Source organism: Epinephelus lanceolatus, chromosome 11 (assembly GCF_041903045.1).
Source record: "Epinephelus lanceolatus isolate andai-2023 chromosome 11, ASM4190304v1, whole genome shotgun sequence".
Lineage (NCBI taxonomy): Eukaryota > Metazoa > Chordata > Actinopteri > Perciformes > Serranidae > Epinephelus > Epinephelus lanceolatus.
In genome coordinates this window covers 35,786,089-35,806,944 of record NC_135744.1, presented here as the reverse complement: position 1 = coordinate 35,806,944, position 20,856 = coordinate 35,786,089, and the positions used below count along the sequence as shown (strand labels likewise).

Here is a 20,856-nt window from a genome sequence, read left to right as displayed (position 1 = left end):
AAATGTCTCATCCACTTGTGCCAACACACAGTCGACAACGCACTCCAGCAATAGGCCTGAGAACCCCCCCCCCCCCCCGAGGTTTGTGTTTACAGGAGTTTACAGCCTCTTAATAGGGCTCGGTTCATGGTAATCTCCAGGGGCAGGCAGATATGAATACACCAGTTATTGCTTCTGTAATAGGAATCTTATTAGTGAACACTGGAATGGTAAATTGCTGTGTGAATGTGTGCCTGCGCATGCATGTTTGTGCACACACGTGTCTGTGTTTTGGTCAGTTTAAGGCAGTTGCTTTACATAAATCTTCCAGGCATACTGTATATGATATGATGCATGTTGTAGCTTGCATAGTGTAAATTTTGCATACAGTAGGCTACTTACAGCATACAAGCAAAACTGCAAGGAGACAGACCCTCAACAGCATCATCAGGTCAGACCTCAAAAATCTGCAGAATAACAATTAAAAACTGAAAACTTACTCCATCTAGGCAGGTGAGTGTCCCATAGGTGTCATTCTCATATAAAGCAGCAGGCTAATATCTATATTAAATTTATTTATCAAAACTAATGTTACCCTAATAATCAATTCTACGCAGTATTCTTGCACACTGACTCAGTTTATACAATAGTAAATCTGTCTTAAATCTCAAGTGCCAAACAGAAGCAGACAAATCTCATTTCTGACTGAATGCTGCTGAGATTTTCTACTGAGAGAAAATGGAACTATATGTATAAAACTTACGGAGAAGTTGTTGTGTGGCGGCAGGCGCAGTGGGTAGATACACAAAGACGGGACTGTTGGAAAACCAGCCCACTGTGGAAGCTGCAGTCCCAGAGCCACAGGACGTTCCCCCACTGTCAATATTGATATTGGCCTTTAGAAAACCCACACATTTACTTGCTGAAAAAGGCTCACTTTATTGACTTTTTGTTGCTATACTGAAAGTTACACAGGGCTAGTTACTGGTCTCTGAGAAGAAGCAGCTCTAAGTTAGGCTTGAACAAATACACACCTGAAATTAGTTATTACAAACTGAGCAAGAGCAATGACAAACTTCATTTTAATCTCTTTTTCTTTGCTTTGCAGTGTTTTGCACATCACAATATGTATTCTCATATGCAATCATAACCTCATATGACATATTATCAGTTTGCTTTACTTCAGTAGTACATTTTTGACCTCGCTAGACAGTACAGTAAATGCATGTTTCACTATTATTAATATGCTTTTAGTTCAGTGGAAATTATTCAGAAGACCTGCCAGGTAATGCAATAACATGATGTTTGTAATATTATTAGGGATTTACACTCACTGGCCACTTTATTAAGTACACCTTGCTAGTACCAGTTTGGACGCCCTTTTGCCTTCAGAGCTGCCTTAATTCTTTGTGTCATAGATTCAACAAGGTGCTGGAAACATTCCTCCGAGATTTTGGTCCATATTGACATGATAGCATCACACAGTTGCTGCAGGTTTGTCAGCTGCACATCCATGATGTGAATCTCTTGTTCCACCACATCCCAAAGGTGCTCTATTGGATTGAGATCTGGTGACTGTGTACAGTGAACTCATTGTCATGTTCAAGAAATTAGTTTGAGATTATTCGAGCTTTGTGACATGGTGCGTTATCCTGCTGGAAGTAGCCATCAGAAGATGGGTACACTGTGGTCATAAAGGGATGGACACGGTCAGCAACAATACTCAGGTAGGCTGTGGTGTTTAAACCATGCTCAGTTGGTATTAAGGGGCCCAAAGTGTGCCAAAAAAATCTCCCCCACACCATTACACCACCACCACCAGCCTGAACCGCTGATACAAGGCAGGATGGATCCATGCTTTCATGTTGTTTACACCAAAATCTGACCCTAACATCTGAATGTGGCAGCAGAAATCCAGACTCATTAGACCAGGCAACGTTTTTCCAATCTTCTATTGTCCAGTTTTGGTGAGCCTGTGTGAACTGTAGCTTCAGTTTCCTGTTGTTAGCTGACAGGAGAGGCACCTGGTGTGGTCTTCTGCTGCTGTAGCCCATCTGCTTCAAGGTTCGACATGTTGTTGGTTCAGAGATGGTCTTCTGCAGACCTTGGTTGTAACCAATGGTTATTTGAGTTACTGTTGCCTTTCTATCATCTTAAACCAGTCTGACCATTCTCCTCTGACCTCTGGCATCAACAAGGCATTTCTGCCCAGAGGAGTGTCGCTCACTAGATATTTCACTCGTTGTCGAACCCTAGAGATGGTTGCGCGTGAAAATCCCCATAGATCAGTAGTTTCTGAGATACTCAGACCAGCCCGTCTGGCACCAACAACCATGCTACATTCAAATTCACTTAAATCAACTTTTATTCCCCATTCTGATGCCCGCTTTGAACTTCAGCAGGTCATCTTGCCTAAATGCACTGAGCTGCTGCCACGTGATTGGCTGATTAGCTATTTGCATTAACGAGCAGTTGAACAGGTGTACCTAATAAAGTGGCCAGTGAGTGTATATCATAATGCTAATATCAGAGCAACATTTTATTACAGTTTCTCAAGTTGTTCTATTGCAACCCTCTCCTAGAAATTACATTTATATAATATTATTTGTCTTTCCAATTGCATTGTGGTGGGAAATGTATTTACTGCCTGGATTATGTTCGCAGGCGTGTCAGGCAGTTATTGTAATTTCAACTGCTACAAAGCTGCAACACAGAATTATATTATCATTTTTTGTGCCAGTCCAAAGAGTCCAAATAGGCAGTGTGAGTTTTTCAAAATGTCGATATTTTCAGTGCAGCACTTGTACAGTAAACATGCAATAAAGAGTGGGACTCCTCTCATGGCACCCTTCCATATAAGCCCATTAGTATGTGTGGTGCAGTCAGCAGGCATAGGGTCTGTTGTGTCAAGTCTCACCACTGTGTGCCCTCACGCTGTCAAATCCTGGCGTCTCCCCCTTAACGAGAGAGAGAGAGAAAAAATCATTATTCCCCATGCGTGAGCCTGGCATCTATTATGAGATAATTAGCTTTAAGGCCTCACACAATGCAGTGGAAGTCAATCAATGGTATGAATTTTATCCTCTCCCAGTGGAAGAGGGCGAAGTAGATACATGGATGAATGCTGTAAACTATGTGGGTGTAGCGTATTTAAGAGTCCGCTTTGAGCAGTATGTATGTGGTGGAAACTGATGACGGCAAATGAGATTTCTTCAAGGTTACGTGGATGATAATCCAGTTCAAGGCTTGAGAGGAAGTGTGTGAAGGGAAGGCTTCTGATTGTGTGTGGTACAACAATGTGAGCGTCTGCTCTAAAGCTGTCTTTATTTCAGAGATGCTGCATGTTTACTTATAAAATAACTGGCAGAGAACAAACTAGTCTTAGCTGGCATGAGCATAAAGATGATTCATGTGTAGTAGAAAATATGTGGAGCACAAATACCCCTACTTTCTTTTTCTAATTAATATCAAGAAGAAAAGTGTTGTTCTTTTACCACAGCTCCAAGGGAATTAAGTCCAGACAGGGGTATTTGATTCTGCTTATTCAAATTTCTCTTCATCTTTATGTCCAGGTATATCTTACTTTACTGATGTATTGTGGTGCAGATGGGGTCACTGTGGAATTTAAATGCTTTTATTCTAATTCAGAGCTGGTGTCTCTCTCTGAATTACAATATACTGAGTGTAGGGGAATGGGCTCAGTAGTGGCCGGTGGAGAGTTGAGCCTTTTGCAGCCAGACAGCTTTGATAATCAAATATCTGGGCGGAGGATTACACTGATGGACCATATGGCTTGGAATTTGAAAAGGAGAGAGGGAATTAGGGAGCGAAGGAGACCAATAAAAGACAGAGAACAGGGGGAGAATAATGAGAGATGGTGTAATAGTGCTCAACTGAGAGTGAGTGAGTGAGCGAGTGAGTGAAGGGAGGGACGAGGAGATTAAATCAGGTAGTGAGGAAACACACAGAAAAAAACTTAAAAGACAGAACAAGAGAGGAAAAAAAACAAAGATGAAGAAAGAAAGACAGCCAGCCAGACAAACAGGAGAAGCACTAGAAGCTCCAGCCAGCCTGCCTGCATCCTAAACATTCTCTGCACCAGCAGAGGAAAGGCTTGTGTTGACTCTTTGAGAACCCTTTGATAAACATGGCTACTTAAATAGAAACACACGGCACATTCTTCAAACTCCTGGGAGGATAGGACTGACATTTCACTCCAGCATTTCTGTCAGTTAGTTCTGGCATTTCAACGAGAGGGAGTAGAGATGCCACAAGTGTTTCCTAGCAACAGTTTGCTGCAAACGCCCCCCCCCCCCCCCCCATCCCCCCCCCCCCCACCACCACCACCATTCTCCCCCCTTTAAACTCCCTCCTTCCCTGAGATACGAGTTGCAGCAATGCACCACTTGCCTCAGACCTGAAATACATTCTAATTCTCCTGACTCTCCCCCCTCTCCCTCCAGCAAACTGCCAGGCCTGCATCAAATGACATTCAGGCCCCTGTCATCTGTAAAGAAAAAGCACACAGCGAGGCTTTCCCCTGTGAAGGTTGAAGATACCGCAACTGAGAACTGTTGGCAGACAGAATATCGAAAGAACGCAGCGATATTTCACCCCGTTTACAAGCTGAGCAGTTACTGGGCATGAGCCTGACTTCTACTCTTTCATTTAAATTTTTTTTCACTGTGAGTCTTTTTGCTGCTCAGGTGAAAGGAACATCTCACAAAAACAGGCCCATGAAAAGCCTCTGTGGTCTGTTGATGGATCGGAACTGCTCAGCAGGTCTAAATCAGCTTTCTCAGCCCAGTCACACCCACTTGGCTTTGTCGATTTGTAAACATATTCGTGGGGTTTGGGGAGCAGGTGTTTAGCCAGGCTGAGCAGACAAACAGAGTACCATAGGGCAGGGGATGAACTCTGCGACGCTGGTGGCAGCAGACAGGGGGCACCAAAGTCTGAATAATGTGTTCGACTAAAAGCATTTCCATGTCTGCCAAGGGAGGGCTTTCAAAGGGCGTTAGTGGATGGACTGAAGTCTGGTCACACGTCTCTGTCTCTCTCTGAGTCTGCAGGGAGCAAAACAACAACATTTAGGCAGAGCATATCCTTTAAAATATACAAATGTCAATCCATGTCCTTCATCCCTCTCGTGAATTCCCATGAACCTACAAGTTAAAAGCCGACCTGAGCAACAAGCAGAGAGACAACAAAGCAGAATGTGACTGGAATCTTAAGGCCCATCAGCCTCAAAGGCATGGGCCAGCATCAAAAGAAAGAGACCAGCATTCAATCTGATACTCTCCAATGGATTGACACAGCTTGAGGTCCACTACACTTGCTTCCACACGCACAAAACTGGTATCAAAAGTAAAGAGGGTAAAGTTTTATGATTTTAAAATTATCTCCCTTCATTTATGATCCTATAACATGATAGTTTCTATAAATACAGTTGCTGCCAATGTGTGTCTTATTTTTTGTGTCCAAACACATGGCTCTACTTGACACCTTAACCTGTAACATTTCCTTCATGTTGCTTCACAACCTTCGTTCTAAGACAACTAATAGAGCCCACGACACAACAAATACAGAGGTGAAGGAGAGAAAACATGACAAAGTACAAGTACTTTGTTGGGGAGAGCCAGGAAGAGCTTAAACTTCAAGGACCGAAAGCCTTTGAACTATGCAGGAGTGGACACACAACGACGGCGGTGAATGTGATAGGCCAAGACAATGAATGTCACGCATGTCACGGACAATCGTGTACGGATCAAAGCGCGGTTTCATGACTGATGGATCAGTGCGGAGGAGAGCTAGAATATCAAACACAGCGGGGAGGGTGGCTAAATCACATCCCCTCGCTTTGATGAGGAGGAAGGCAGAGGTACGCAGCGGAAGATGAGGTGGAGCAGGGGAATAAATGAATTAAGAGAGAGCGAAGTCACTTCTGAAAAACATGGCAGTCAGCCGTGTCACACTCACTAGTATCTGATCCCAGCTGGGGGCCAAAGAAAGAGAGACGAGAGCTCTTCTTTTTAAACTGCTGCTTTTGATTCAGGTTCTCTCCTTCATAAGCCAAAGATTCACACTTCTCAGGCCGGATATAGCCATGCAGGAACATGTACCATGAAAAGCCTCACACGTTTCAGCCACAAGAGTGCAGAATAATGCTGGTAACGCTCAGGATTTATCTGCAGAAGGTGAAATGAGACCAGGGTATTCTGTTCATCATGAAGCTCATCCCAGGTGTTAAATGTGGCAAAGCGCAGACACAGCGGACGCTGGATCGATTAGCCTGCTCTGTGAGGTTGCATTGATGAGTGAACAACACAGATGCCCCCTATTTTCACATCAAAGCTTGTTGTTGCAAGCTCATAAAAGAGAAACAGCCCTCTGTAAAGCGGGGACAATACATTAGAAGGAAGTTCAAAAAGTCTCTCAGTCCTATCTAGCTCCTGCTCTCGTCCAGGCAACATCTCATTTAAAGTCTGTTCATTAGGAAGTACCTAATTACACCCACATTATCTATAATTACAGTGTTTTTACATCACACTTCCGAGATAAAACTCCTTCAATGCAGCTTCAATGTATAATTAGCCTTAGTAAGCACCTACTACACACATAATGAGCGAGAAATTGATACTAATACACCTGTCTGCAAGGAAAAGCAAAAAGTGGTGTCTACAAAGACACAAAATAAACCTTCTCACAGGGATGATTATTGTTTAACTCAACACTACAAGTTGATCCCCTGCTGGGATAATACTCTGCTGAACTGAGGGGTGTGAGAAAAGCGGCTTCCCTGTCATGTATCAGTGAAATGAGAATAGTCAAAGAAAGAAGTGCATTTTATGGACAATCAAGGCAGGAAAGAAGAAGTGAGGGGGCTTCCAAAGAATGACAGTGTTGACAGCTACAGCACAAAAAAAGCCAATGACAGAAACATGCAAACCTCCCTAAAAGGGCCCCGTTTCAGTCTGGTCCACCTGCCCACTGAGACTTTCAGTTTGTTTTGAAGCAGAAACTCTAATCCTGACACGCAAAATAAAGAGTTGTCCTTCCAGCAGCCACAACAAACAGAGAGAAGAGGGTGGAGGAAGTGAAGAAAATGGAGACAGGATAATGCTGAGGGTGGAGCTGCGACCTAAATACTGAAAGTTTGCAGGTTCACAAGTTATTTTTCCTTTCTTTTTTATGTATTTTAAGAACCATATATATATTAATTAAGGAACAGTTCAATGATGCAGCTTATCGATGTGTTTATAATCATTTTTAGACAACAATGGCATGGAGTAATTTGCTCTTGCTTGTTTATTAGTTTTTTAAATGAAGGAATATTCCAGTGATTAATTTGAGAATTCACAGGCAATATGGAAGTTGATGAGTTTCTTATTTTCGGGCTATACATAAATCATTATACTTATTCATTTTACTTATACAAAGCTAAAGAAATAAACATGTATAAAGCTGTGTTCCTTTTATTGACTGATACAACTCTCAGTTTTACTCTTCCCTCTTTTTGTTTAAAGTTCAAACGCTCCTCTTCAGACCTTAATCACCGCTGAAAAGATCTAAGACAAAGAAACATTTTGCATGGTCACCTGTTGATGGCTGGACCAAGCAGTAATCCGTCACCTCAGGAATACCACTCACAGGGTGAAAATGTTAACTGCTTCCTCTGTCACATCTGTCTCCCACTGTAGGGAAACTCAGGCTTTTGTTTGGCCAGAAGATGGCAGTAATAATCCACCACAGGAGGCTGCTGAGGCAGGCAGGAGGCAAGTTGCAACAGCAGGAATCTCATAGGTTAATTACATAGCACTCTCATGCCAGGGAATGTGATCATTCAAACAGTATCTAACTGGAAAGAAGCGCAGGGAGAGATCGAGAGAGATAAAGAGAAAATGTGCACAAGAGAAAAGGCAAGCAGAGGGAAAAAAGAGAGATCTTTTGTTTTGCTTGCTAATAATTGTGTCACTGTGTTTGCTTGCTAATAATCTGCACACATCATCTCAAAGTGTCGTTACAGTGTTCAGGGCTTCTTTTTCTGTCAGTGTCCAAACACAGTGATGACAGGTGGGTCAGTTCAGACAGAAAGCACCACTCTTAAGAGGATGGCAGTAGATATAAGTTAAAATCTTCAATATTTGTAGACATGCACACGCATAGACGTATTTAATCAGTACCTCACAGTAAATACATGGCACAGCAGTAAATGAGACTGAGGATTCTGTACCTTACTCATAGGGACATTGGTGTTCTAACTACCACCATTTGGTCATACATTAATAAATAAATAAATGTTGAAATGACAAGAAGTGGGGTTTAATGTTGATTACATGAAGACTATGTGCAACAATAAATAACAGTACACAATTATTTCAGCATGGTCTCACAGAAATATGTAATGGGGTGATCACAGAAATGAGACGCTAGAGACGCGGACGCTTCAAAGACACTTGAAACGCTGGAAGCGCTTATTCAATGTGCGCTAGCTACTGGCGTCTGACGCTCAAAAAAGTTTAAAATATTTTAACTTTTCAGCGTCTACGCGCGTCTAACAACGCACGTCTAAAAATAAGTGTCTACAAAAACATGCGTCTAAAAAGACACCGGAAAAACGCCCGTTTGAAAAGACGTTTGAAAGCCGGTCAGACGCACCGTATCATAGGAAATAGGAAAACAACTGTTTTACTGGCGTCTCGCTTCTAGTGTTTCATCTCTGTGTGATCGCCCCCTAAAATGACCACAACCTCTTGACAGCACATTATGTGTAGGTGGCAGCAAATAATGTGTTAAAATTATGTGCCGGTACCACAACGGGTTGGTGGATGGGTCAAATAAACACAGGACTTTCCCCCAGGAAACTGCTGTTCGTGTCCTGTGTGTGTTTACTGTATGTATTTTTGTACTTTATGTAACAACGTCATTTTATGTGCTGTAGTTATGTCACGTTATGATGTACTTAAGTATGTGAATTCTTTTCCCTAGGATGAAGTCATGACCCGTCCTTCTCTGCCTAACTCTACCTCTGACTGGCTTACCCTGACGTCCCTACTCCAACCCTAACCAATCTCATTCCTTTTGCCCAAACCTAACCAACCCAACCAATGTATAGGCAACAAGAACTAGCCAATCAGAGGGCGATTAGGGCTGGTCCTACCTTTGCCATCCTGGGCAAAAAAAAAAGAAAAATGGTGTTCCATACCAAACCTAAGTAAGTAACTAACTTCCCTAAACCTAACCGAACTGCAACTGTTTCCAACATTAACCACGTGTTTGAAACAGCAACCATCCGATACTGGCTTTCTGCTGGCATTATTTCCGTGGTGCAGGCACAAAATTTCAAACGTAATGTTTAAAAGTCATGGTCATTTTTTGGTATTTCTGTGAGATCAGGTTGAATATATCTTCTATTTGAACATTTGTGCCAAACTGTAGGCAAATATTTTGAAGTTTTAAGTTTGTCCTTCAACTATGTGACTGAAAGACATACTGGTTGCTGTCATTGTTTCTTCAGGCCCTGAACAGATTCCTTCCTAAAGTTAAGTTAAGCTGAAGTTAATGACTGGAAAAATAAAGTTGTTACATAGTCTTTCTGTTTTTCTGTGGCTTCCCACAGACTGTTTCATCACTGAAATGCAGTGTAGGGATATTTACATAGAGAACATTTTTGTACCCCCCAAAAAAAACCCAACTGTTTTTCTAACTAGCTTCAGGCTTCATATTAGCTTCAGATGAACTTTAGAATGTATATTTCCAAAAATGCGAACATTTCATGTTAGGGACTAAACTATAGCTGTAGACTCAATCTGGTGTTAATGCCCTGTTATGAGCTCTTACTATGCTGGGGAAGGTTTTTGTTGGTCGTTGGCATTACTGTCTGGTGCTGGAGGCAGCTGGCTGGAGATGCAGTTAACTGGATGGGAAAGGCGATAGCGATTAGTGATTATCACCCATGCGGGTCAGTGAGAGGAGTGGTACTTTCAAGGTTGCTTGATTAGATGAAATAAACTAAAGTGGTTGACTTTCAACCGCCTGAATACTGCAACACTGCCCTGAGCTGCCGACACCCACTACAATCAGTTGCTGAATTTTTAAAGTTATAGTCCTTTCATGGCTGTAGCAGTTGGGGCTCATAAATGAAATGGATCTCATTAGTTTTATTTCAGCACTAACATGATGGTCTGCAGTTTACATCTATTGACACAATATGCTCAAATGTCTGCGGGTGTCAATGTGCTCTGAAGGAGAAAAGGATGGTCAATAAAAAACTCGTACCAATTAAACCTAAGCTAACATTAAAGGTTAAGGTCAAGACATGACTTGGGCCAAGTTAAATACTCGTTTGTTTGAGGGTAGAGTTTTAGTATCAGTTATCTCTCTGATCTTTACCCCAACATCGTTTTTCTGTGAAGTGCCTCTGTATCTCCACCCCACAATCTTATGTGTGTAAAACAATTTCACTCTAACATGGCGACTTCATGAATATCAAACCCTGCACCCAGCTAGAGTACTCTGCTGGTGTATGAAATCTCAACAGCTCACCTGCTGAAGCTTTGATAAATCCTGTGATTGCTCGATAAGGCTCACTGCACAGTGCGCAGCCTCAAAAGATAAAGTCTTTGCAAGCATCACATATAAATGATGCAAAATAGTGTCAACATGCCAACCTGCCAAAAACACACCAGAAAACAAATCAATGTTTGCAATGGAATGATAGACAAGTACCAATCCTACAAGGCCTGTAGATCTGATATTGACCTGATGTCTTGAACCAATCTACCATCCATCCATCCAACATCTGTGACTGCTTATCTTATTTGTGGTCGTGGGGGGGCGAGAGCTGATTCCAGCTCCACCCTGAGCAGGTCACCAGACTATCATATTGCCCTTTTTCCATACATGTGCTGGCTTTGCTTGATTCAGCTTGACTTGGTGTGTCAACCCAACGTGGCAGGGATTTGCATCTCCATACGACAGGGCTACCCACTTGAGGGTATGTCTTCAAGGCCCAGACACACTAAATCGACAACAAAGAACTTTACATCCCTTGTGTCTCAGCCAAAAAGTTGCATTGGACACACTGCAAAGACTACAGCCAACAGCCAACCAGCATGTACGAAACAACTCTCCATACCAGCAGGCAGTGGTAGTCTGTATTCTTCATTACAAAAGGGATACCGGAAGACTGACAAGATGGATTCAAGACGATAGTTCGTACACTGACAACACAACTTGACATTCAAGGAACAAAGGACATTTACCATACGCTAGCATACAATACCACAAACAACTTAATGGCTAAAAACCTAATCTTACCTTATAGTTCATTATAGTCCTTACCTTATAGTCACTCCCTTTTGACTTTAGTATTGTGTTTCCTTTCCTCACTTCCTTTCCTCTTCTTGTGCACTGAGCTGAACTTCCAATCAGAGTGATTTCTCTCAATGACGTGCTGTGCTCTCTGACGCAGATTCAACACGCTGAATCAGCCACAAAAAGCCAACAATGGCCAACTAGTGCCAACGCTGAGGGACACACCACATAAACTAGACAGACACTCACTGACGGCCCAACATTGACCAACGGCCAACTGTTGGCTTGGTGTGTCAGGGCCCTTAACTAATGACATTCTTGTCTTGAGTAGATAATGTTGAAGAAACGCCCTCTTTAGAGTTGTTTACTATATCACTGTGCAACAGTTGTTAGCAATCAGCCACTCATCATCATGGATTTTCAAGCTGTTGTTGCAATTTTGCCTTGCATCTACCAGTTATTGCTTGAAATACATGTCGCAGAATTGTCACTGCTTGCTGACTCTAAATCATCCCTTAATGATGATGAAGCCCATCTGATGTCACCGTTACCTGCTTAGAGGTGGTTGGCTTGCTTTGACCCAACTCTCAAGATGGTCCATCTCAAGCATGACTTGACATAACTAGTGTTTAAACGATGGAAAATGCAAATCAAGGTAGCACAGTTTGACTTGGCGTGGCCAGAAGTGCCAATGAAAAAGCCCTAATAGAGACAGAAAACCATTCATGCTCACATTCACACCGACAGGCAATGTAAAGTCAACAGTTAATCTAACATTGCATGTCTTTGTACTGTAGGAGGAAGCTAAAAAACCCATGCTAACATGGAGAGAACATGCAAATTCCACACAGACAAAGATACCAAGGTGATCAATACAAGCCCCTGGTATCTTAAATTTTGTTGACAAAACTTGACCAAAACTACCAATAATTAAATGACAATTAATTAAATAAATAAATAAAGATAAATCAGGGGATTTGCAAATAAAAGTTTGCAGACCTCAGATGAAGCTTCCTGTTTCAACATACAGTTTCAAAGAAGACATGGCATGTGTATTGATTCAGTACATGATGAACTTTGCCACTGCTCATTGTGAGGTGAAAGAATGAACTAATGTACTATACTGGATATACAATAGTCAATACAGCTGCTAATTACAGTTGGCTAGATGTTGTTTTTTTGCGAGAAAACTGCTGCGAGGAAATGCTCAACTGGTATTGGCATTTCCAGTAATGATGAAATCTGTTCATAAAGGGCAAGAAAATGGTTTTACATTGTGTTTACATAAACACAAGAAAATGTGATTGCATTTCCAGCAGTCAATTCATGGAGTGGGCAATTTTATGAGATTGGTGTACAAGATTATGCGCTCATTGCAGTTTGTGTACTGTATGTTTCTGTGGTCATGTGTGTACGTGTGTGTTTGGGTGTATACATATATAAAAAGAAACAAAAGGAGGTGCGATAGCTACAATGTGTTGTAATGGGCCTACAGACAATAAGGGCTGGAAGCTTGGACATTGTTAACAGGAGTCATTAGTGTCACTACAGTCAGACATAAATAATATAAAGAATGCACAGGGGTACCTTTTCTACCATTTAGCACAGAAAGCATTGAACAATTTGGTGAAGAAGCTCAGTGTGTGTGAGAATGTATCCCAATTATGCAGTAGTCCCATGGTGGCAATGTTCTTTCCTTATCCCCATGTAGGAAAATGGTGTTTTGTCACTGGAATCACTAGCGGTTTGATTATTTTCCAGGGTGGTACTTTGGGGTTGGAAAAAAAATCAGTTATGTGATATGCAAATATACTGTACACACTGCCTAGTCTGAATTCACACAGTGTGACACAGGAAGTGCTATTAATTAGAGACACAGTCTTAACTCATGGGACAATTAAAGCACAATATCATTCACATTAAGTGTTGTAGTCCATTTAACTCTATTTCAGCCTTCTTTTTAGCAACCAGTGCTAGATATAATTCTATTTTGTTCCAAATTAAAGTCCTCAGGTATCAAACTTTGCATGAAATTAACTGTAGACTTAATTTTTGTAACAAACATACTCCCAAGAAGTCATTAATGTGACAGTAATGCCAAATGTAATGCTTTTGAAGGAATCATTTCCTGGTGGAGGCTTGCCTCACTTCTCGTGGGTGTCACTTGACTGACACCAAGTGTAATTGAACATAATCACAAGTACAGTGTCAGATAAAAGACAAAGTTCTGTCTGTCCAGTACTCACATTATCACATGTCCTCGAGCCTGAGCTTTTCTGCGGTCAAAAGAGAGGTTGATAACAATTAATTGTGAACCCAACATCATATGGCTTACCATATTAGGAAAACCCAACTTATAGGCACATCCTAGGGTTTGGCAGACGTATCAAAAACAATGTAATAGAATGAGTGAGTCACACATTTGCGATCCCCTTTGAAAAAACACCCTTTTATCATTCTCTGTCCCAGTTCTCTGCATAGAGTGCCTTGTGATGATGATTGAGCGTTAAATAAAGTAGATAAAGGCCTTAGAGTTCTTTCAGAGTGAGGAAAAAAGTTCAAAGAGACAGTGAAGAAAGTTATGTGACAAGGAAGACAAGGGAGAGACCTGAAAGAAAAGTCCAAAAAAAGAAAGACGCCTCTATGAAATAACAAAATGCGAGGGGGCAGGAGTTGCTGTGTGCTGTGCAGTCCGATCCTCGTCACTTAGGAGTGTGCAAGGGGACGGGGTGGCAGGGCAAGAGAGACACCCAATCGGGAGTGACACACATCACCAAACACCACTCTCCTCTGCAGTGATGTCTCAAACCTAATCTCCAAAACTTACTTTTCTGTTATCACCTATCCAACTTTCCTCCCTAAAAAGGCACTTTCCCCAACTCTGCAGAGCGTGTTTTCCTTTAGCATTGATTGAAATGTTCTCAAAACCTACATGACCCAAATAAAATGCACAACTATACAGAGAAAAGTCTCTGGCCTCCCAGTAAAAGGTATCACTTTAAATATCTCAAGTTGTCACTTCTCTCTCTGACAGGTGTTGTTTTTTTGCCAGATAGTTTATGTTTTCAAAAAACTTAAAAAATAGGAAGAAACCCTACAGACTGTTAAATTTATTTTTTTTCTTTAAATATATATATAAGTTTGTGGAACTATGGGCATATAAAGGGCAAAAAAAGATGTACATAATTTTTTAGAAAGCTACGTATTCAGTACAAACAAACCAAAGTTTGGATGCTGGATGAACTGCAATGTGCCTATGCATGCAAGGGGGCCCCTGTCCTTAAAAACGTGCATTAATTGATATTTTTGGTCACTCGAGAGCAGTGTAACAAGCTGCAAACACAGTATGGACATATTATCACCTAACAAGTTGGTAAATTTGTAGATGTAAAGCACTTAGTTCAAGTGCTAACCACAATTTCAACATGAAAAATCACACTTCTCACAGGTAAGCAAAGCACCAACTTTAGGACAAGGAAGCTTGGGAGGAGAAAATTTAGAGTTGGACTGATGATTTACAGCAGGCCAGAGACAGCCTGTGGCTTTGGTCGAGCTTATTTAGCTGCTGATGAGATAAATGATGCACATGGTATTGTTGGAGCAAAATAAATAGAATGTATTAAACATCCTTAACCAAAACAATCGATTAAATTTCTACTTTAGCTAATATATCGAAAGCCTAGGTGTGGTGCTGCTGGAGTGCACCAAAAAGACGCTCTGCCACTTTTAGTGAGAAAATAGCGTAGTTACAGATTGAATAAACCAGATAAAATTCATGTACATTTTTCTTTAAGCACTTGAAGGTACAATCATCACTAAAGCATGTCGTGCAAGAGAAACAATAAAAACAAAGTATTGTGCCATATTGACATATAAAGCACATTGATTCATGACGTCATACATACCACCTTAAAAGTTGCGAGTTTCCGCCAGTAGCCTTTGAGCAACAGAGTGATTTTTTTTTCTCAGTCCATAGCCGGCTATCTGTTAAGTGGTAAAGATTAAATAGTGGAAAACATCATTTTGTTTTTTGGAGCAGCTAAGGGACTGTACTATATCTATCACAGTCAGGGGGTGGCTGGGGTGTGACTTCATTTTTTTTAATATCATGATCCTCACTGAAGCTACACATATTTTTCCTTAAACCTTCCTAAGTGACACAGTTTCTGGCTATGATCAATGGTGTAATTTTGGAGATTTTTAAAAAAACATGATTTTCAAACCTACTTGCAGGTTTTGGGGTTCTGAGGGTATTTAAAATAAATACAAAACATGACCATTTAAAGTTGAATGTCACTCCTCTAAGCCAAATCAAAATACATAACTCCTTCCTTAGTGCTTAATTTTTTTTTGAAGTACCTCCCCCATTTTGCACCACCCCATCCAGTATCATAAATAAGAAACAGTCCCTAAAAAAGTGACATTTTATGATGAAATAATGTTAGTAAAACAATGATAAAACCAGGTCCACGCCCACCAGACTAGCTAACAGGTTGGCTTCCAATGAAGCTCAGCGTAAGTTCAATCAGGAAGACTTTCTTTGTGCTCATCCAATCACAGTTCTCTTCATCCCACTCCCACTGCCTCCTCTAATCAGCTGTCTATTGATGGTCACTCTTGTAATTATCTAATCAAACTTCGCCACAGTCTTTATCAGCCAATCAGGATGCTATTGCAAATTTTTAAATCTGCTCTCTCCTCTGCTGCTGTCAGCTGTCATTTCAGGCAGAATTGTCGCACCCTCCTCCACCCTGATCATCCCCAGCCATCATATACAGAGTCTAGGACAAGCTCAACAATGGCTCATTCCTCTCCTCATCCAGATTATCTGCACTTCTCCACATCTTCTCATCTCATCTTCACCACCTCTACCACCACCAGAATCTAGACCCCAGGGGGGTTCCCTATTCGACTATCGATTCATCACCCTCCTTCAATCATACCAACTCGAAAGGGTCTGTTCGACCATTCATATTTTCATTCTTATGTGCACATGTTAATATTATTTCACTATAAAAATTAGTCTCTCCCGACTGAGCTAATGCTAGCTAGCTAACTAGTGTTGATGATCACAACGCAGGCCTAGTTCCAGAACTAAATGAATAAATTAATGGGGGTGCAGTAGTAGCTACAGTGCAGGCTGGTATCGCATAGTACTAAATAATGTTTTGCTTGATATTTGGCTGCCTGCAGCATCAGTTATAGGTAACATATGTAAGTAAACTTACCACCCCCCCATTGAATGTGTAGGTTACTTGGCTTTGTGCTATTGTGTGCCCAGGTCCTGTTCTCTGGAAGAGTGTGTGTGTAAGAGCGCTTAGTGAATGGTCATGATAATCCATTCATGATTGCTGGATAGAGGGCTGAGAGAAGGTGGAGCTTGTTTGACGGCAAATAAATTGCAGTTGGCAACTGACCCATATAAAAAGAAAAAGTTAGCAGTAATGCACTGTCTAATGATCCTCCACCTACTAATAAGAAATGACAGATGGAACAGCAACGCTTCATTAATGTTACCTCAGCAAGACTCAAATAGACAGTAGTAACAATTAAAGAGGGCTTTCCAGGGACACAGCTCGCTCCAGTTGTGCTATACAAGTCAACATTTGATGCATTTTCCATTTCCCAAAACAGTTTAGGTTCTGGAGCATATCATATTGGCATTATTGTGGCACAAACATAAGGGTGCACTTCAGCTTTCATCACAGGATAAAGAAATCAGTTCACGGTATAGAGAATTACGAGTGCGTCTTCTTAGTGCTCCTTTTGCTTAGATTTTTGGTCCAGTCATATGAAAATAGAATCAGACAAATGATTGATAACATGAGGTGAAAGAAATATATACTAAAATTAGTGTGTAGTCAGGAGACTGAATTGAATTATTAGATTTACAACATACAGTACATTGGAGGAAATGCAGGGAGACACATAAAACAGGTCACTAGTCCATCCTCCTGCCTCCTGCCAAAAGCATTTTGGGAAAGCCTTTAGGCTATGGCACCATGACAAGGATTAAGTTGGTGGGAAAAATGAATGAATGAAGGAATAAAGTGATTTCAAGATATTAAAAAGATGGATTTCAGGCACCACAACACATCAAAACCTTCACAGGCATTCGACAGAGGAAATAGTTTAGTTGAGAATACTAGATCAGTGAACACACACTCATTCAGACATGCATGGGTGTGGCGTACACTCATGACAGTGAAATTCTCATACCATACATTTGTGCTCTCTCACACAAACACTGATTCGCACGCTACCCTCTACACACAGAAGCATCATATCTCTGCTGTTCACCTTGACTTAGCAGAAGGCTGCCTTCATAAATCCCCTCTTATCTCGGGTCTCAAATGCACCCAGATATATGACCGTGGGATCTGACTGAAATATGTAACGCTGAGCAGCGGTGATGGGCACACCCGTCCAGACACACACACAAACACGTGCGCAGGCACACATACACACACAGTATGCACAGACAGAAGCCAGCGTGAGATGAGACGGCCACATCAAAGAGTTGTAAACCAAAGTGTTGGTGTCACAGAATAAATTGTATTGTTGAGGCAGCAATCTCCAAGGTAACATACAAAGACTGTGCTGGTTTTATAGTTCTAATGAGGCTATTTTCAGTGTTGGGCAGGATTCTTAAAAAATGTTTTCAATTACTCATTACTTATTTATTAATAACACTACAGTGAAAGTAATTAGTTACATTACTTGTTACTTTACTTATGTTACTCAGCACAGCTCTATCTTTAAATACATCCTCTACAGCCACCCAGCATCCCTTTTGTATTTAACACAACCCAACCAGCACTCTCACAGAAGTCCTGACCTCACAGTGAAGCTGCGGGGTTCACACACCCTCCAAATCTGAAGAAGGTGATTCCTGATAGTAGGCTTATCAGTGGGTAACCTTGGAAAGACAGCTTAAAGCAGACAACATATAGTGTGAGTGCAATAACTTTAGAGTTACTGGGAGTTGTATTTCTCCTCTTTTGGTAGAGCCCTCTTAACGGGGAGACCAAAGTGAGGTTAACCATCTATCAAACACGCCAATGTTCTAAGGGAGCACTTCTGTGATAAGTGACTGTAATAAAAATAACATATATATATTTATATATCAAGACAAGGAAGCCTCTCACAATGCAAGGAGGGTTTCATCCCAATCCAGCACCTGAGACTGGGCACTAAGCGGAACAAGGGGGGTCGAGGACTGGCGAGCGTCAGAGCCACAGTCCAGGATGAAACAACCAAGATCCAGGAATACATCTGAAAGATGGCCCCCAAAGATGAGCTACTGAGTGAATACCTCAGGCAGCAGAAACCCGAGAATGCAGAAGAACCATCACGGAAGGACAAGCCCCTGCACTGAATGTACCAGCGACAGATTGAAGAAGTAGCCGACATCAAGAAATCCTACCAGTGGCTGGAAAAGGCACAGAAGCACTAATCATGGCAGCACAGGAACAGGCACTTAGTACAAGATCAATAGAAGCAGGAGTCTACCACACCAGAAAGGACCCCAGGTGCAGGCTGTGCAAAGATGCTCCTGAGACAGTTCAGCACATAATAGCAGGGTGTAAGATGCAGGCAGAGCGGCAGTATGAGCTGGAAGTCCCAAGGTCAGAATGGAAGACACCTCCTATGGTGGCCGAGAATGGCCGAGCTAAGATCCTGTGGGACTTCCAGATCCAGACTGACAAACTGGTGATGGCTAACCAACCGGACATCGTGTTGATGGACAAACAACAGAAGAAGGCGGTGGTGATAGATGTAGCAATCCCGAGCAACAGTAACATCAGGGAAAAAGAACACGCAAAGCTCGAAAAAAATACCAAGGGCTGAAAGAGGAGCTAGAAAAGATGTGGAGAGTAAAGGCAACAGTGGTGCCAGTGGTAATCGGAGCACTTGGGGCTGTGACCCACATACTGGGAGAGTGGCTCCAGCAGATTCAAGGTACAACTTTGTCCAGAAGAGTGTGGTACTATGAACAGCTAAGATACTGGGCAGAACCCTCAAACTCCCAGATATCTGCTGGATGGTACTGCATCTTTACTATCCCTTGTGCTTCATGTGATAGTAAATGTGTTTATCACGATGTGCTGTTTTCTCAGAACTCAGTTATCGGCTATGATTTTAAATTGTAAATATGCTGTATATCAGTTGAAGGGTGGGAAAGATGGAGTAACGCAGAAGTGCCAAAACTCTTCCTGAGTCATCCCATGTTCCTGCGTACATTAGTATAAAGACAACCCATCAGACATTCAGACATACTGTTATGCTGACAGGCATCTCCCTTTGACATCCTTCTCCCTTGAGGCCTGTACTAACAACTCTCTACACAGAAAGGAGTAGTTGCAATGAGGAGACAGGTGTGTTAGCGGAACAAGGTTGGCAAAGACACCTGGGAACCCAAACATGTCAGTGCTAGGAGTGCTAACTGGCTGATTGCTGAGTTCTTAAAAACCAGAGCCATCATCTGGGGAAAAGTGGAAGAGAAATAGGGTGGAAGAAGAAAGTGGTGGGAAAGTGGTTGGACAGTGGAAAAGAGAAGAAACAAACTAATAAGAAGAAAGAGTCAAAGAAACCTGAGATGTTTCAGATTTTGAGAGAGGCAAGAGAGTCAGCTTTCTGATGGGAAAGTCAGTTCAGGACTTAATATTTAGAGGAAAGTTCCAAGGGCAGGGAAAGAGGGGATTAGAGTAGGAAAAAGAAAGAGGTGAGAGTCAGATGTGCAAAGAGGGCATGCAAGGAGAGCCATTTCACAGCGGCAAAGCACTGAGGGATAAGGGGAGAAGGAAAGTAGGGAGAACACGGGTAGAACACCGAGGTTGGAGCCCTGGCATCCAGAGGGACAACCCACCTGCAGAGCAAAGCCATTGGGCATTGACACTGCCCCTTCCATGATTAATAGAGCTGTCACTTGTGACAAATGCAGCACTGTGTACGTGACCTACTTCAAGATAGCATTAACGCAACATTCCTCCTTTTCCTGCTCCTCTTTCCCCCCCTCTTTTTCCATATGTAAATGGGAGGACCAGCTACTCTTTCTACAACTCCTGCTCTCTTGTTGTTGGAATTCTGCCAGTGTCCTGCCGTTATCTGGGGCTATAAAGATCCTCTGCACCGACAACGGGCCTGCCTCTTTCCTGTGACTGCAGAGGGACTGTCCAGGGTAGAGTATTTGTGACAATGAGGTCCCTTAAGTGCATTCAGGACACTGGGGGACAACCAGGGCAAATGTTCTGTGCCAGAGTCTGTGCACTTTGTTCGATAGCTTCTGGGCTGCTGGCAAAAACAGCATGGAGTTTAGAATAAATAAATAAATAATAATAATAGAGATTCAATTACAAATTTACTTTTAGAGTTTAGTGACATCACCACTATGCATTCATGCACAGTGGTTACTACTTTGTATTAAAATCCCCTGCTTATAATACTAGCATGATGATATCTAGCCTAGACCTTTCTAAATAAATAAATGGCCTTGGTGAAGAACGGGCCGACTTATGAGAGAATCGCAGAAGGACTGACTAGCCGCGGCTTCCCTCCCAC

The 20,856-nt window shown here is 41.9% G+C and overlaps 1 protein-coding gene across 1 annotated transcript in view; it reads right to left on the bottom strand.

Annotated features, from left to right (window-relative positions):
• Window positions 1-20,856, bottom strand: part of LOC117267497 (leukocyte cell-derived chemotaxin-2) — a 226,760-nt gene that overhangs the window by 9,480 nt on the left and 196,424 nt on the right. The window contains exons 4-6 of the mRNA XM_078172568.1: window positions 2,897-2,936; window positions 743-855; window positions 382-446 (exon numbers count right to left, since the gene is read on the bottom strand). Of these exons, the coding sequence (XP_078028694.1) occupies window positions 382-427 (46 nt within the window). The 5' untranslated portion in view covers window positions 428-446; window positions 743-855; window positions 2,897-2,936. The remainder of the gene's footprint in view (window positions 1-381; window positions 447-742; window positions 856-2,896; window positions 2,937-20,856) is intronic.